The sequence below is a fragment of the Mesocricetus auratus genome, unplaced genomic scaffold (assembly GCF_017639785.1).
Source record: "Mesocricetus auratus isolate SY011 unplaced genomic scaffold, BCM_Maur_2.0 Super-Scaffold_100007, whole genome shotgun sequence".
NCBI classification, from domain to species: Eukaryota; Metazoa; Chordata; class Mammalia; order Rodentia; family Cricetidae; genus Mesocricetus; species Mesocricetus auratus.
Window position 1 is genome coordinate 40,544,590 of NW_024429191.1, and position 13,197 is coordinate 40,557,786.

At 51.4% G+C, this 13,197-nt stretch overlaps 1 protein-coding gene across 5 annotated transcripts; it reads right to left on the reverse strand.

Annotated features, from left to right (window-relative positions):
• Positions 1-265: 265 nt before the first annotated feature.
• On the reverse strand, positions 266-6,859 carry Rnf112 (ring finger protein 112). 5 transcript variants are annotated; one of them, XM_013111777.3, is made up of 16 exons: positions 6,710-6,859; positions 6,302-6,447; positions 5,699-5,890; positions 5,505-5,545; positions 4,471-4,756; positions 4,086-4,292; positions 3,871-3,999; positions 3,579-3,683; positions 3,125-3,175; positions 2,756-2,812; positions 2,602-2,676; positions 2,352-2,472; positions 2,081-2,250; positions 1,952-2,005; positions 1,729-1,803; positions 266-1,640 (listed from the first exon to the last, which is right to left on the reverse strand). In XM_013111777.3, the coding sequence occupies exons 3-16, from the start codon at positions 5,750-5,752 to the stop codon at positions 1,170-1,172; spliced, it is 1,896 nt and encodes a 631-aa protein (XP_012967231.1). In that variant the 5' UTR covers positions 5,753-5,890; positions 6,302-6,447; positions 6,710-6,859; the 3' UTR covers positions 266-1,169. The 5 variants fall into 5 exon arrangements, with proteins under 5 accessions (XP_012967231.1, XP_012967233.1, XP_012967232.1 ...); XM_013111779.3 differs by lacking the exons at positions 6,302-6,447; positions 6,710-6,859 and adding an exon at positions 6,138-6,222; XM_013111778.3 differs by lacking the exons at positions 6,302-6,447; positions 6,710-6,859 and adding an exon at positions 5,978-6,071.
• Between the last annotated feature and the right edge of the window lie 6,338 nt (positions 6,860-13,197).

A 13,197-nucleotide genomic window follows, 5' to 3' on the forward strand; every position in this document is an offset into this window, starting at 1 on the left:
GCTGTGCAATTGGCCCTTGGCCAAAGCCTCCTGCCACCACCAAGCTAGGGCATGATACTCCTCAGGTCACTTCAAATTTCAGTGTCCCTATCCCCACCACCATGCCCTGGTAATGGAACCCCTTGTCACCTCCTCCCTCCCTAAACTCCTCTGAAGACCAATTGTTTCAGAAATGTACTGAAAAGCTGCCAGTCACACACACACACACACACACACACACACACACACACACACATTTTATTTTTATATAAAATAAAGGGTCATGTGCCCAACATCCTTTACAGTTTAATAGCCCAGAGGTCTCCTTAGATGTTTCCATCCCCCAAGAGAGGCTCCCTATTCCACAAGCTATCTGGGGGCTTCTTGCAGAGAGGTACATCAAAGAGGTCTTACAGTGTAGCACAGAGGGCCTACAGCCCAAGGGAGAGGGGCTGTGCTTGAGAACAGAGCTCATTTCCTGCACTTTCCCTTACCAGCCATTGGCAGAACCTGGTCAACTGCTTTTGCACAGACTGTAATCAGAGGTGTGGTTCTTTGGCATTTAATCTGTCTTGATCCATCCAAATGGGCTTGGCACGGGGCACAGGCCCAGGAGGACTGCAGGAGACTGGGGTACGGGGCGGTTCAGGACACACATCTGGACACCCAGCTGAAGAGCAGGGAGGCTGGCCACGCCTGTCCTTCTGGAGCAGTTTGGGGAACAAGATGCCGCTCCAGGGTTATACCTCAATCTGTCATACCCATCTCTGTCCTGTGGTCCCTCCTCTTCCTCCCTCCCAGCTCTGAAGTCAGTCGTGCTGGGACCTGTCCCAACTGTAAAAAGCACAGGACTCTGGATCCAGGGATAAATTTCCAGGCCAGCGCCCTCCAGGGAAATAAACTGGAGTGGGGTGGGGGAGGTGGAACCTTATTTGTGGTGGGTGATCCTGGGCTCCAGTGAGTGGCAATTATCCACAACCAGAAACAGGCCTTGCATTACTGCACTCCAACGCGGCCTCCTGGCCAAAAGCCTCCCCAGGTTCCTGGACTCAGCTTAAACCCCCAGCTCAGCCAGTGAATGGCAAAGGCCTTCAACTGGGCCAGTATACATGTGGCCCCTCTGAATCCTGGCATGTCCACACCCTTCCTCTTGCCTTTCATCTCTCTCACCCTCCAAAGTCTCCTAGATGTTATTCTTCCTGGAGCAGGGGCTCTCGGTCCCCTCCTTGTACCTGCTCATCCTCCTCCTTTTCCATGCAGCCCACTGTAGCAGCCAGGCCAGCACCCACACCGCCCCCAACGACAGCAGCCCCAGTGGCCCCCACGGCTGCCCCAGCTGCCACCATCCCGGCTTCCGCAGCCAATGCTGCTGCCGCCATGCCTGCTCCCACCACACCCCCTGCCAGGCCCATGAGCCCAGCACCTACGGCGCCCCCGACTGCGGCCAGGTGGCCACAGAAGCGCATTGTGTAGGAGTCCATGAAGGCCTTGGCCTCTGCCTGCAGCTCAGCTTCCAGGGCCTCCAAGGTCTGCTCTCTCTCCTTGCACAGCAAGGCCACACCATGGCGAGCCAAGATGGCGTCCTTCTGGGTAGAGAGCAGGTTCCGCATGGTGTCAGGCAGGACTCGGAGCGCAGAGAAGATGCGCTTAGTGGCTATGTCCTGTGGCAGTGCGGGGAAAGTAGGTGGTTCACCTGGGTACCCAGGCATCCTCTCTGGCAAAGCCTCCCCCGCAGACCCTGGGGCTCACCTGCTGCCTCACGTATTCCTCAAACTCCTTCTTGGCAGCTTCCACTTTCCTCAGGTCATGGAGCTGGGCAGCCATCTGTGCGAGCGAAAACCCAGGCTGCCTCCCTCTTTCCTCCTCAGCCAGGGATACTACTGGTTCCTCATATCTACTCCGAGGGCATGCAGACCCTTACCCAAGATCACCCTCCCTGACCCCACCCTCCCTGGGGGGAGGGGCTCCTCACCTCATCTGGGGAGCTGAAACTGGGTCCAGTCTTCCCCATCCAGCCTGAGAGGTTCTGCAGAAACATCACAGCCAGGTCAGGGAGGGCAGGAGCCCCAGGGAGACCAGGGTCCCCAGGAAGTTTTCACACCTTGATCTCCTGTGCTAGCTGCTGCCCTGTGAGCAGGCGTCTGTCCCCCCTGGCCACAGCACGGCCCTCACTCCAGTACCCTTGGCAGCGGCTCTTAGCATGCTGAGGTGCTGTGCTCAGCACATCCAAGATGTAGGCCCGGAAGAGGTGGGAGAAGTCATCTTCTGTGTCTGAGAAAGAGATTCTGTGGGCTGAGGAGCCTGGGCCTGGGAGAGACTGGGCCAAAGCTGGGAAGCAATGCCAGGGAGGCCTCCGCCCCTGGAACACTTACTGCCTCCTGGGCTTGCTTGGCCTTTGTTTACCCACTGCCTCTCAGGAGCAGGCAGGAGGTAACAGCGGGCCCGTTTCCCTAGGAGCAGCTCCTGGACCTTGGGGTATTTGCCAGACAGCTTCTGAGAGATGGATTGAGGAGAGCTCTGAGCCAAGGGAGCAGCCCCCCTCTGTAAGCACACTTCTGGGATGCCACCCAGTCTCCCTCACCTGCTGCCCTGGCATCAGTCCATTCCCTCTGCACTACTTACCTGGAGTATGTCACCCATGTGCCCTTGCCCTGACTTATTGTGATGAGAAGAGTCACGAACTAAGAGGTCCAGATGCTGGAAGAGAAAGGGTCCCAACACCAGCAGCTGAGATTGGCAATATCTGGACTGACAAGTCCAGAAATAGGTGTCTCACCTGGATTGGCACCATCCCATAATGCTTGCCCATCACCTCAGCCACGTGAACAAACATCTGGGAATGGATACAGAGAGTTTTAGTGTTGGGCTACTCAAAGAGCTACAGTCTGACTCCTAAGTCTTCTTTCTAGTAACCCTGGACCACTAGAGGAGTCAAATTTCCCACTTCCAACTTGAAGATTCTCCTGCCTTTCCCCAAACCAGGTACTTTGTGCTCAACCATCTGTCCTGAAGCCCACTAAATCAGTTCAAGTGCCATAAAACCATAAGCCTGGATGGGAAGGCATGAGTTCCCTTTGGTCAAGCCCTTCTGACCTTGTGGTAAGGGTGTGTGGAGGTGATGGCTTCAATAGGGAGACTGCCTCACCTCTAGGTAGCCCAGGTCTGTGTCCTTCAGCTCTTGGGAGGTGTTCAGGATCTAGAACAAAGGAAAACAGGAAGATGCAAGATTTGCAGAAGTAGGAAGGGTTCTATGAGGGGCTCTGGAGTGGCCTTTATCTCAGAGCACAAGCCCAGTCCGGCACAAGCCCAGTCCAACACAAGCCTAGGTGCGAGCCATCTTCAGAAGACCTGGAGAGCTTTGTGGTCCTGTGGGCTTCTAGCTGTCCCTGAGGCCTACCGTTCCACCTTTAGAACAACCCACCTGCCCACCTTTAATAGGACATCTTCCTCCTTCCAGAAGCACCTTCCAGAACCTGCATGAACCCCAGGCACCTAAATCCTCCAAGTTCTCAGTGCTGAGCTGGGAAGTGGTGTAAAGGAGTGTGTGCCATCCTGGGGAGTGGTGTGCAGGGTGGCTTCCCCACCCAAGCACCTCTCACCTGGTAGGAGCTGAGCATCATGGTGAGAGCACAGAGCTTGACCCTTGTTTCCCTGCTCAGTTCTGGGCTCATGACATCTCCTGTGTCCACTAAGAACACAGCCACCTATTGAAGACACAAACCGAAGGGTTAAGCCTGCCTTGCTTTGCCCAACCCCTTTCCTTGCCCTTACCCCAGAGATGTCCTTCTCATTCCTCTCTTCCCTTTCTCTCCCCTCCATCCCTCCACCCTGTAATCTCCTATCAGTTTCCCTCCTTGGACCACGCTAACTCCCATCTGCTTTTCTCCTCACCTTCTTCCCTTCTTTTCCCAGCAGAAAGGGGTGACTCCACATCCAGATGCCCCTGGTAAGGCCATTGGCACCCCATCTGATCCCAGGCAGGGACCCCTCTGTTCTGGGCCTGCCACTGTCACCAGATTCCTGAAGGTGGAGAAGAAGGTATCAAGTGGTCCACTGTGCATCCCCAGAGGTGCCTCCCTGCATCCTCCTGCCAGCCCTGCCCTCACCAGGCTTGGTAAGCCTCTAAGCAAGTGGTCCAGGAGGAAGGACTTTCCTGAGTGCTGCTCTCCCAGGACAGCAAGTAAACAGACAGGTGTGTCCCTGGCCAGTGGATGCTTCAGGCAACGGTTTATGGCTCCCATCCTGAGGATGAGGCCTCCAGAGGCATTGATCCGCACCAATAGCAGCCGCTCTGCCCTCACAGCACAGGTCTCCTGGAGGGACAGAGAAGGGTCCCCTGAGCATCGCAAATGAGACCGAACCCAACCAAGTTGGGAGCGTGTTCAACCTGGGACTCTGTGCCCCTCCCTAACAGTTTAGAATAGGGTCAAAGTGAATCCCCCACCTTGGGTCTAACCTGAGATCTCTGAATGCAGAGATCTCACCCCTCACCTGCAGTGCAGGGGGCAGCGGCTTCTGTGGCAGAAGCCTCATCCTCTCCCCTAGACTGCGGAGGCCTTTCTTTTGCTTGCAGATTTTCCGGCACTCGGGGCAGCAGGGTGTCTCACAGCCTGGGATGCGGTGCGTGCTGAAGCACCGAACGCAGAAGTCATGGCCACAGTCCAGTGAGACAGGCTCTCGAAGCCTTTCCAGACAGATGGAGCAGGTGGGCGGCTCCCGGGGTGGGGAGGGACGGTGTCCCAGGCCCAGCTCCAGCTTGGGGAATGATGCATGGGACCTGGAGGGTAGGACATCGGTTGAAAGTTGGATGCCTGTCGGGTGCAGGGTTTGGAGGGCTGACGGCTTAGGAGTGAGGCCCCTCTATGCCACCTCAGTTTCCTGGTGCCACATGGGGGATGAGCTCCACCCATTCCTCACTTCCTTGTCCCCCAGGTCCTGGCCATCCTAACTGAGAGCAACAGAACAGAGGGGACTGAGTACCGGCCCCCCAGAGCAACCCTCAGGGAATCCTGGTTCTGCACATGCCAGCCATGCAACCATGGGTGAGGTCCAAAGGAGAGACTGGCAGTGACATGGCTAGGTCTGGGGTTCGTCATCAGCGACGACTACCTCATCTACAAGGTGTTCAGGGCCAACACTCAGGAAACCCATAGAGCACCAGCCTGCTTGCCGCGGGCTTCCTCAAAGGGGCACAAACTACAACCCCAGCTGCTGGGGTAGTCAGGAGAGGGCGGTAGCTTCCTGGCACCTAGGCAGCCATTCTGCAGCGGAACAGATGGTCAGGTTCTCGGAGGATTCCTTGTGCGCTCCGAGCTGAGCATCTGTAGCACCCACCTGCTTGTCCTGGTCCCTCCCTGCACAGCCTGGCCCATCCGGCCTTGTGCTTCCTCCCTGGGGAAGAGCCCTGCAGAGCGCTCAGCAGAGAAATCTGCTGGACTGCAGAGATCCGTGCTCCTGGACCAGTTTTGCCACCTGACCTGCCAGCCCACTGCACCAATCCCAGCCCAGAAGGCCCCGTGGCTCACCAACTGTTGCTGCTGTTTCCCATGAAGCTTCTTTTGCTCTCCTAGGAGGGGGGAGGGGACAGATTTAGAACAGAATCCAGACCCTGTCTTCCTGCCCGATTTCCAGGGTCCTTCCGCCGCCACCCTTCCCCCTCCCAGGTGGCTTCTTCCCACCCCCAATTCTCCTTCCCAGATTTTAGGGCTTGAAAACTTGCCCGTTTGCCAAGCCGGTGACAAAACGCAGTGACTGACAGAGCGGGCCTCGGCATGGGAGGCTGGAATGGCAGAGGGTCCGATGCTCAGAGATGAAGCCCACCGAGACCTTTTGCCGGTAGGACAGCCTTTCACCCAGAGGGCTAGCGGAGCAGGGGGATGGGCTCTTCAGAGGCTCTGCCTAGCTGTCAGCGCTGGAGAATAAATGAGCTGGTCAGAAAAAAAGAGGCTGTAAAGGAGGGTGGATTCACCCCAGGGGGAGGAGACAGGGCTGCGGGTACCAGGGCTTTAGGAGGAGGGATGAACCGAGCCCAGCTCAGAATCCCTGGCAGAGGCTGGGATGCAGGCAAGCCGAGGCGGCGAGTCTCCATGGAGACGAAAGGGAAAGATAAGGACAGGGAGGAGGAGGGGGTCGGAGAGCGTGAAGCCACGTGGATGCACCTGGCACAGCAGGAAGAGGCTCCTAATGGAGCCCAGGAGAGCAGTGGCCCTACAGGAGCAGTTGGTGTCTTCAGAGCCCCGGGGCAGGGTGGGCAGAGAGGAGGGTGTAGAAGAATGTGCACCGGGGCAGACCAGAGAAGCTATTGGTCCATCCCATTACCTACTTTGACTGAGCATCCTCTATGTGCAAGGGCAGCGTAATGCCACTGTGCTCCATGTGACCCTGTGCATCGTGCCATCCTCGCCCAGGATATGTCACTGGTGCCTGCTAGCTTGCCATCTTCCTCATTATATGGGGCTCTGCAAGTCCCTGGTAGGTGGGGAATGATTTTTTTACTGCCCCCCCCCCCCCCGCGGATTTTTCTCTGCTACAAACTTGTGAAGAGCCATCTCAAGGCCATTTTTTAAAAATTGCATTTAGTTTTTGACAATCTGATGCATGCATGCAATGTATCTTAACAAAAGCCACCACACACACACACACACACACACACACACACACACCTCTTCCCTGGACACCTTGCAAACAAGTTCCCTTTTCCCCGCCGTTGCCCTCTTTGTTTTTTTAATACCTCACTACGTCCAATTAGTTCATCCTACGTGCACACAGGTGTGAGAGTCCGCTGGAGCAAGGGCTACCTGCCGCACATCAGAAGAAAAGGGACTCTCCCCCCACCAGCAGCTGTCAGTTGCAGGAGCTCCTCAGATGGGGTAGGGTTTCAAGAGCCCTTCCCAGGCTCTGCTGGAATCTTGTTTGGCCTGACCTTGGGCAGATCTGCACATAACCACAGCTGCCCTGAGTTCACAAGTGCATCAGTCATGTGGTATCCGGAAGACGGCACTTCACAGTGCTCCTCCCCGTTCTATAGCTCTTACATTCTTTCCAGCCCTCTCTTCTTAGGGTGGAGGGGAGCACTGGGGTTGACAGAGGTGTTTCATTTAAGGCTGAGCACTCAACAGTCGCTTACTCTCTGCCATGAGTCTCCATTAACCGAGGTCCACTACAGACAGACACTTCTCTGATGAGGCTGGAGCAGCACTGATCCATGTGTACAAGCATAATAAATATTTAGAAAGCAGTTTGGCAACACTTCCATTCAGCAAACGACAGTGGTAGATTCCTTTTTAGTAAGACCCGTGGCCTCCCTAGCTTTGGGCTTTTGAACAGGATTACAGTATCAGGCATGGATTCCCTTCTGTGAAGCAGGCTTCAAGTCCAATAAGAAAGTGACTGGTTACCCATAACATTCATGTCACTGCTGCATCAGTGGACACATCTTGCCTGTTAGTCAGTGTTACGGGGTCCAGCGGCAGGAAAAACCACCAATGTCCTTTTCTCCCCAGTGTAACACCTTCCTTGAAAGGTAGCCAGCAGGAAGTTAGTCCCAGTCAGTCCTGGGCTGATTCCTCTATACCCTGCAACCAAAATGTGTGGTGTCTTTAGCAATAGAGTCTACCATTTAGCTATGATGTATTAACCAAGAATACTAGCAATGATCTGTATTGCTTCTGAGGCTTCCTTGACCATAACTCACTGGCTCACTGGGAGATACCACAGACCTCGCCCTGAGGTTTTTGTTTAATAGCCCATGCCTTTAAAAAAAATTAGATCACCAAGTAGTGAGTTTCCATAATGGTTTTTCATATATCCTTAGTTTTCATTAACCTGAACCCCACCCATTTCTCTCCAGCGTGTCTACTACCCCGTCCCCATTTAACCTTTAACCCTCTGTGTCCCCCTACTTTAATATCTAATGTGTTTTACTATCTCCTCCTCCCATTAAAGCCACTTTCCCTCCCCTCCCATGTGTCCTTTCTGGCTTTATGACCTCTACAGACACTTGAACTGAAACACACACACACCTAAATTTCAAAGCTAGGATCCAGATATGAGAAAATGGTGTGATGATCTTTCTGTGTCTGGGTTGTCTCAGTACTTTTTTTTCTAGTTTCACCCATTTTCCTGCAAATTTCTTAATTTAATTTTCCTTTATAACTGAATAGAACCCCACAATGTATGTGTACCGCATTTTCAAGATCCATTCATCAGCTGATGGACATCCAGGCTGATTTCATTTCCTGGTTATTGTGAACATGGATGTGCAGGTGTCTTCATGATAGGATGCTGAGCCTTAAGGGTGTATATTAGGTTCCTTTCTGTTGCTATGGTAAAGCACCATGGCCAGGGCAACTACAGAAGATGGGAGTGTCAGTTAGACTTGCAGTTCCAGAGAGATAAGAGTCCCTCATGGTGGGGAAGTGTGACAGCAAGTGACAGACATGGCAGCTGGAGCAGGAAGCTGAGTGGGCACTTCTTGAACCACAAGCAGGAAGTAGAGAGAATGACATGGTAACGGCACAAGGCTTTGAGACTCTCAAAACCCAGTCCTATGACACACTTCTTCCAACAAGATGACACTTCCCAAACTTCCCCAAGCAGCACCAGTTTTTGTTCTGGTTGGGTCTCAAAGGAACCTAGGTACCGGCTGTGTCCAGCCTGGCCCCTCCTCTCTCCCTTATATCTACAATAAAAACCTCCACACTTTAGGAGTAGTCATGTCCTCCTCCTTTTATTTCTTCTTTCATTCAGTTTCTGTTTTTGAAAGGGGGAGTCAGGAGGGCTGGGAATGTTTAATCTTTGAAGGGTTTTCCTCCCCTAACTTAAGAGTTGGTCAGTCTGAAGGATGACAGGGTGGGTGGGTGACCCATATTGTTGCATAAACATGTCCTGATCTGGTCTTGAACTTGTCAAGCCATCCTGTCTGTAGAGGTTCTACAGGAAGAAAAGCCTGCAAGGCCTTTGTTTTAAGCTCCCAGGCTTTTGTCTTGAATCCAGAGGGTGAGGAAGAAGACAGGCATCTTGGAAGTTCACCACCTTTATTACCTAGTCATCACTCCTCTCCATGTCTTGTCTGTCTGCCTACCAGGGAATCTAACTAGTTCCTCACCCCCTCCTCACTCTCAGAGGTCACCCTAACTGCTGTTAGGGGTTTAGAAGTACCAGCCTAGCTTCTTAGAGCTGCCAACAGGGGTGATGGGGGAGGAGAGGGAGGAGTAGCAGTCAGAATGCCTCAGAAGAGGGTTGAGCTAAAGTTTCACAATGAAACTTAACCAACGGCAAAGATTCAGAACATAAGAAAGCCATTCAGTGACTGTGTAATAGCGTTGTAGAACAGGGTTCCTATGGAGAGCATCTGTGTTCTATTACCAGTATCCCAGAAGTCAGATATTGGAGTGAAAACCTGACAGATGAAAGAAGCTGTGGAGGAGTGACCAACTGATCTCTCCACACTTTCCAGATCCAAAAGGAAGTCCTCAAATCTCCAAGTCCCTCCATATTCCTTCCTGTGCCTCGGTATCTGGTCTGCTGTATACTCTATGATTGATTCTTGTCAACTAGTCACTGGCTCCACCCTCTGATTCAAGGTCAACTTTATTAACATGGTCTCGAGTTGTCGCAGTGCGATCAAATATCCTCCACAGGTAACTATAAGATTATAGTTGACCTTGCTCAGCCTTTGGTTAGCATAAAAGAGGAATGTCTATTGAGACAGTCTGTCTCCCAAGATACTCTGTCTCACCTGGACAAACAATTTCGGGAAGGATAGACTGCAGAGGAGAAATGTGGGTTATGGCTGTAACAATCTCCTCAGTCCCAAGTCCCTCACCACACCCCTACAAAGGGTTGTAGGCAGCTTTGTTTCTTGGCAGACTGCTCAATTTCCTGAAGGAGAAAGGTTGTCCCTTGATGTGTGTGGTAATAAACACAGTCCCATCTGTTGAAGGTCAGACTCCGGTCACCTTCTGTTGTGTCTCTTTATGCTGACTCAGAAGCCTAACAGTACATCCTAGGAGCATGCTATGTGGGTGAGATAGCCTCTGTAGCATATGAAAAGGGAGATTGTTGGTACTCTTATAACCCTCTGGAGATGTAGCTAAGAAAATAGTCAAGAACAGTTTTGCCCTTATTCAAGGAAGAGAACAGGCAAGGACCCTAAAGAATACTTGCAGGCTCTGTCATAGGCATTAGCAAGGCTGATGGGTTGTTTTTGGTTTTGTTTCCCACTACTGTCCACTATAAAATGTTCACCGTGGAGAAGACCATAAGTCTGGTTCAAGATATTAAGGCACTCTTCACTAGCCAGAGTAAGACAGCTAGATGCCCAGCACCAGTATCCTATCAACAACTTCATCCGATTGTGAGGTAAAAACTCAACCAATGGAGTGAGACTCCATCTCTGACCTGCTTTAGGATTAAGCAAGCTTCACACTCCATTGTGCTTTCTCTCTCGTGGGCTTCAGCATCCATTGTTAGGTTTCAATGAGAAAGGGAAGGTATTTGAGAAAGAGGAATGTTAAGTCAAAGTCATCCTTCAAACAGGAGATTTATTAATACCAGAATAAGCCATGGCTGTGGGTGGGTTGGAGGGGTCTGAAGGCGCTTCAGTCCAGCCAGACAAAGCAAGACATCTACAAGGTTTGCAAAGGATGATGATGACTTGTAAGGAAGCAGGCTTAGTTAATATGTGATCCATGCTATGAGACTCAAGGTTCAGTGGGTAAAAGTGCTTATTGTGCAAATATGAGGACCTGAGTTCAAGTTCTCAAAATCCATATAAAAGTCAGGTGTCTAAGGCAAGCATATGTAATCCCAGCACTCCTATAAGAGAGATGGACTCAGAGATAGGAGAACCCCAGAATCTTGTGGGCCAATTAGCAGGCCAGCTAACCTAGTATATGCAGCAGAAGAAAAAATATCAGAAAGATCCTGTCCTAAAATGAGGTAGAAGGCAAGGACTGACATCCAAGTTGTCTGTCTTCTGACCCCTGTTGGAAAAGAATAATCTCAGTGTCACACAAAGGAATGCATGAACAAGGTGAGACTATCAGGTAAGGCAATTTCTTTTCATAAAAAGGGTGACCGTGACCCAAACCAGGCTAGCAAGTAGCAGCACACATGGTCCAGATGGCCTCTGTCTTTCATCCCTAAGGTAAGGAGTAGCATGGCTGCACCTCATTGCCTAAGATCCAACCCTAGAGTCTCCTCCCAACTGGCTGATTTTGAAAGTGGCTTGAAAAAAAAGACAGAGGGAGAATGCAGAATTATCGATGTTCATATATTTAAGCATTTCAGGAATTGCAGGAAGCTGGTTCCACCTGGTCAAACAAGCTGATCTAGCAAAGAATTGACAAAAGAGACTGGAGGCAGGGGGCAGGTCGTGAAGCAGATGCACAGTCATCAAGCCTGTTTGTAAGAAGAGAAATGAGGGCTGGAAAGATGGCACAGTGATTAAGAGCACTTGTTCTTGCGGAGGTCCTAGGTTTGATTTCTAGTGCTCCCATGGCAGTTCACAACTGTCCATGACTCCAGTCCCAGGATGGATATACTGACAGACAAGTAAAATGCTCATACACATAAGATAATGAAAGAAAAATTTAAGATAAAAAATGGCTGGGGGCTGGAGAGATGGCTCCGAGGTTAAGAGCACTGACTGCTCTTCCAGAGGTCTTGAGTTCAATTCCCAGAAACCATATGGTGGCTGATAACCATCTACAATTCAATCTGGTGTATATGTAATAAACAAATAAATCTTTTTAAAAAAGATAAAAAATGGCTGAATCTCTCACACCCCCACACAGTGACATGCCTGTATGCACACACATGAATCCATGCATGAGCACACACACATCACACACAAATACATATGCATACACACAAGTACAGAGAATCAAGGAGAATGGGGTCACATACATTCCTCTGCCTGTGGCACAGTCCCTCAGTCCCAGCTCTTTGCATGGTCTAAGAGGCTCCTTGTCCTGTCACACAAACAGCTTCTGGGTGCTATTAGGAGTAGGGGATGTTAGGAATCAGGTGCTTTTCCAGCCTGCCTCTAGTGACTCAGCACAAGCAGTCACAATATCATCAGCTTCCAAATGCAACACAAGTACCCTTTAAATAGTTCCTACCATCACGGCTCTCCTCTCTCTCTCTCTCTCTCTCTCTCTCTCTCTCTCTCTCTCTCTCTCTCTCTCTCTCTCTCTCTCTCTCTCTCTCTGTTTCTGTCTCTATCCTCAACACCCCCAAATAAATCTCTTGCATGAGTTCTGCTGTGTGGTGTGATCCTTGTGGCATTCCTAGGCCCCAATCAATCTGCCAAGGTACTTTTTGGCTGAAACCCTAAGATTGGTGCCAAAACTCAGTAGGGTATCCTGGTGCCTGTACACTGTCTCCCTGGGGGTCTAAGCCACACTGAGACCCTAGCCTGGTCTCCAGTCCATCTGCAACAGACGCAATTTCTGGCTCTCCAATTGCTGGACACCCCATCCACCAGTGGCAATTGACAAGTTTTCTCTTTGGTTGACGTAAACGCTTCCCTAGATCCAAGAGAGGGACTGTTGAGAATCCAGAACCTCTCTGGTATTCTCAGAGGTGAAGGCACCCCCAGCCATGGTCTTTAAGGCTAAGGTTGACTTTCCACAGATTCTCTTCTCTGACTCTTGGGTAAGGTTTCATCTTTTTGTTTTGTTTTTCGAGACAGGGTTTCTCTGTGTAGCTTTTGAGCCTATCCTGGCTCTTGCTCTGTAGACAGGCTAGCCTGACTCACAGAGATCTGCCTGCCTCTGCCTCCTGAGTGCTGGGATCAAAGGCAGGTGCCACCACGAGGTTTCATCTTTTTACTCAGTTTTCACCTTTTGGCTTCATTTGAAAGTCCTAGTACCAGATGCGGAGTCTCTCCTCCGGCTTAGCCAGGCTAAGCTCCTGACCCCTGTCCAGTGCAGTGACTGTAGGCATTTCTGTCGGATGGGGATGGGATGGGTATTCTGGCACTCGGGAGTCACAGAATACTGAGTGTTACACAGCTCAGATGGAAAGGTATCCTGGAGCTCGGGAACCAAGGACTACCACAGGCCACAGTTCTTACAGCTCTGCCTCAGGGAAAGGCTTCCCAGTGTATCAGCTCTGCTCCGGCAGGAGAGGGTCTTCGAGCTGGGGATGTTTGCCCAGTGTAGCAGTTTTGCTCCGCAGGAGGTTTTTCGGGCCAAATTGCTACAGTTCAGC

Excerpts from the sequence above, each read along its gene's own strand:
- Rnf112 (XM_013111780.3), bottom strand. The coding sequence starts at position 5,752 with ATGCCGAGGCCCGCTCTGTCAGTCACTGCGTTTTGTCACCGGCTTGGC. Across the intron at positions 5,546-5,698 it reads GTCACCGGCTTGGCAAACGG|GAGAGCAAAAGAAGCTTCAT; the intron begins GCAAGTTTTCAA and ends CCCCCCTCCTAG. Across the intron at positions 2,251-2,351 it reads CCAAGCAAGCCCAGGAGGCA|ACACAGAAGATGACTTCTCC; the intron begins GTAAGTGTTCCA and ends TCTCTTTCTCAG.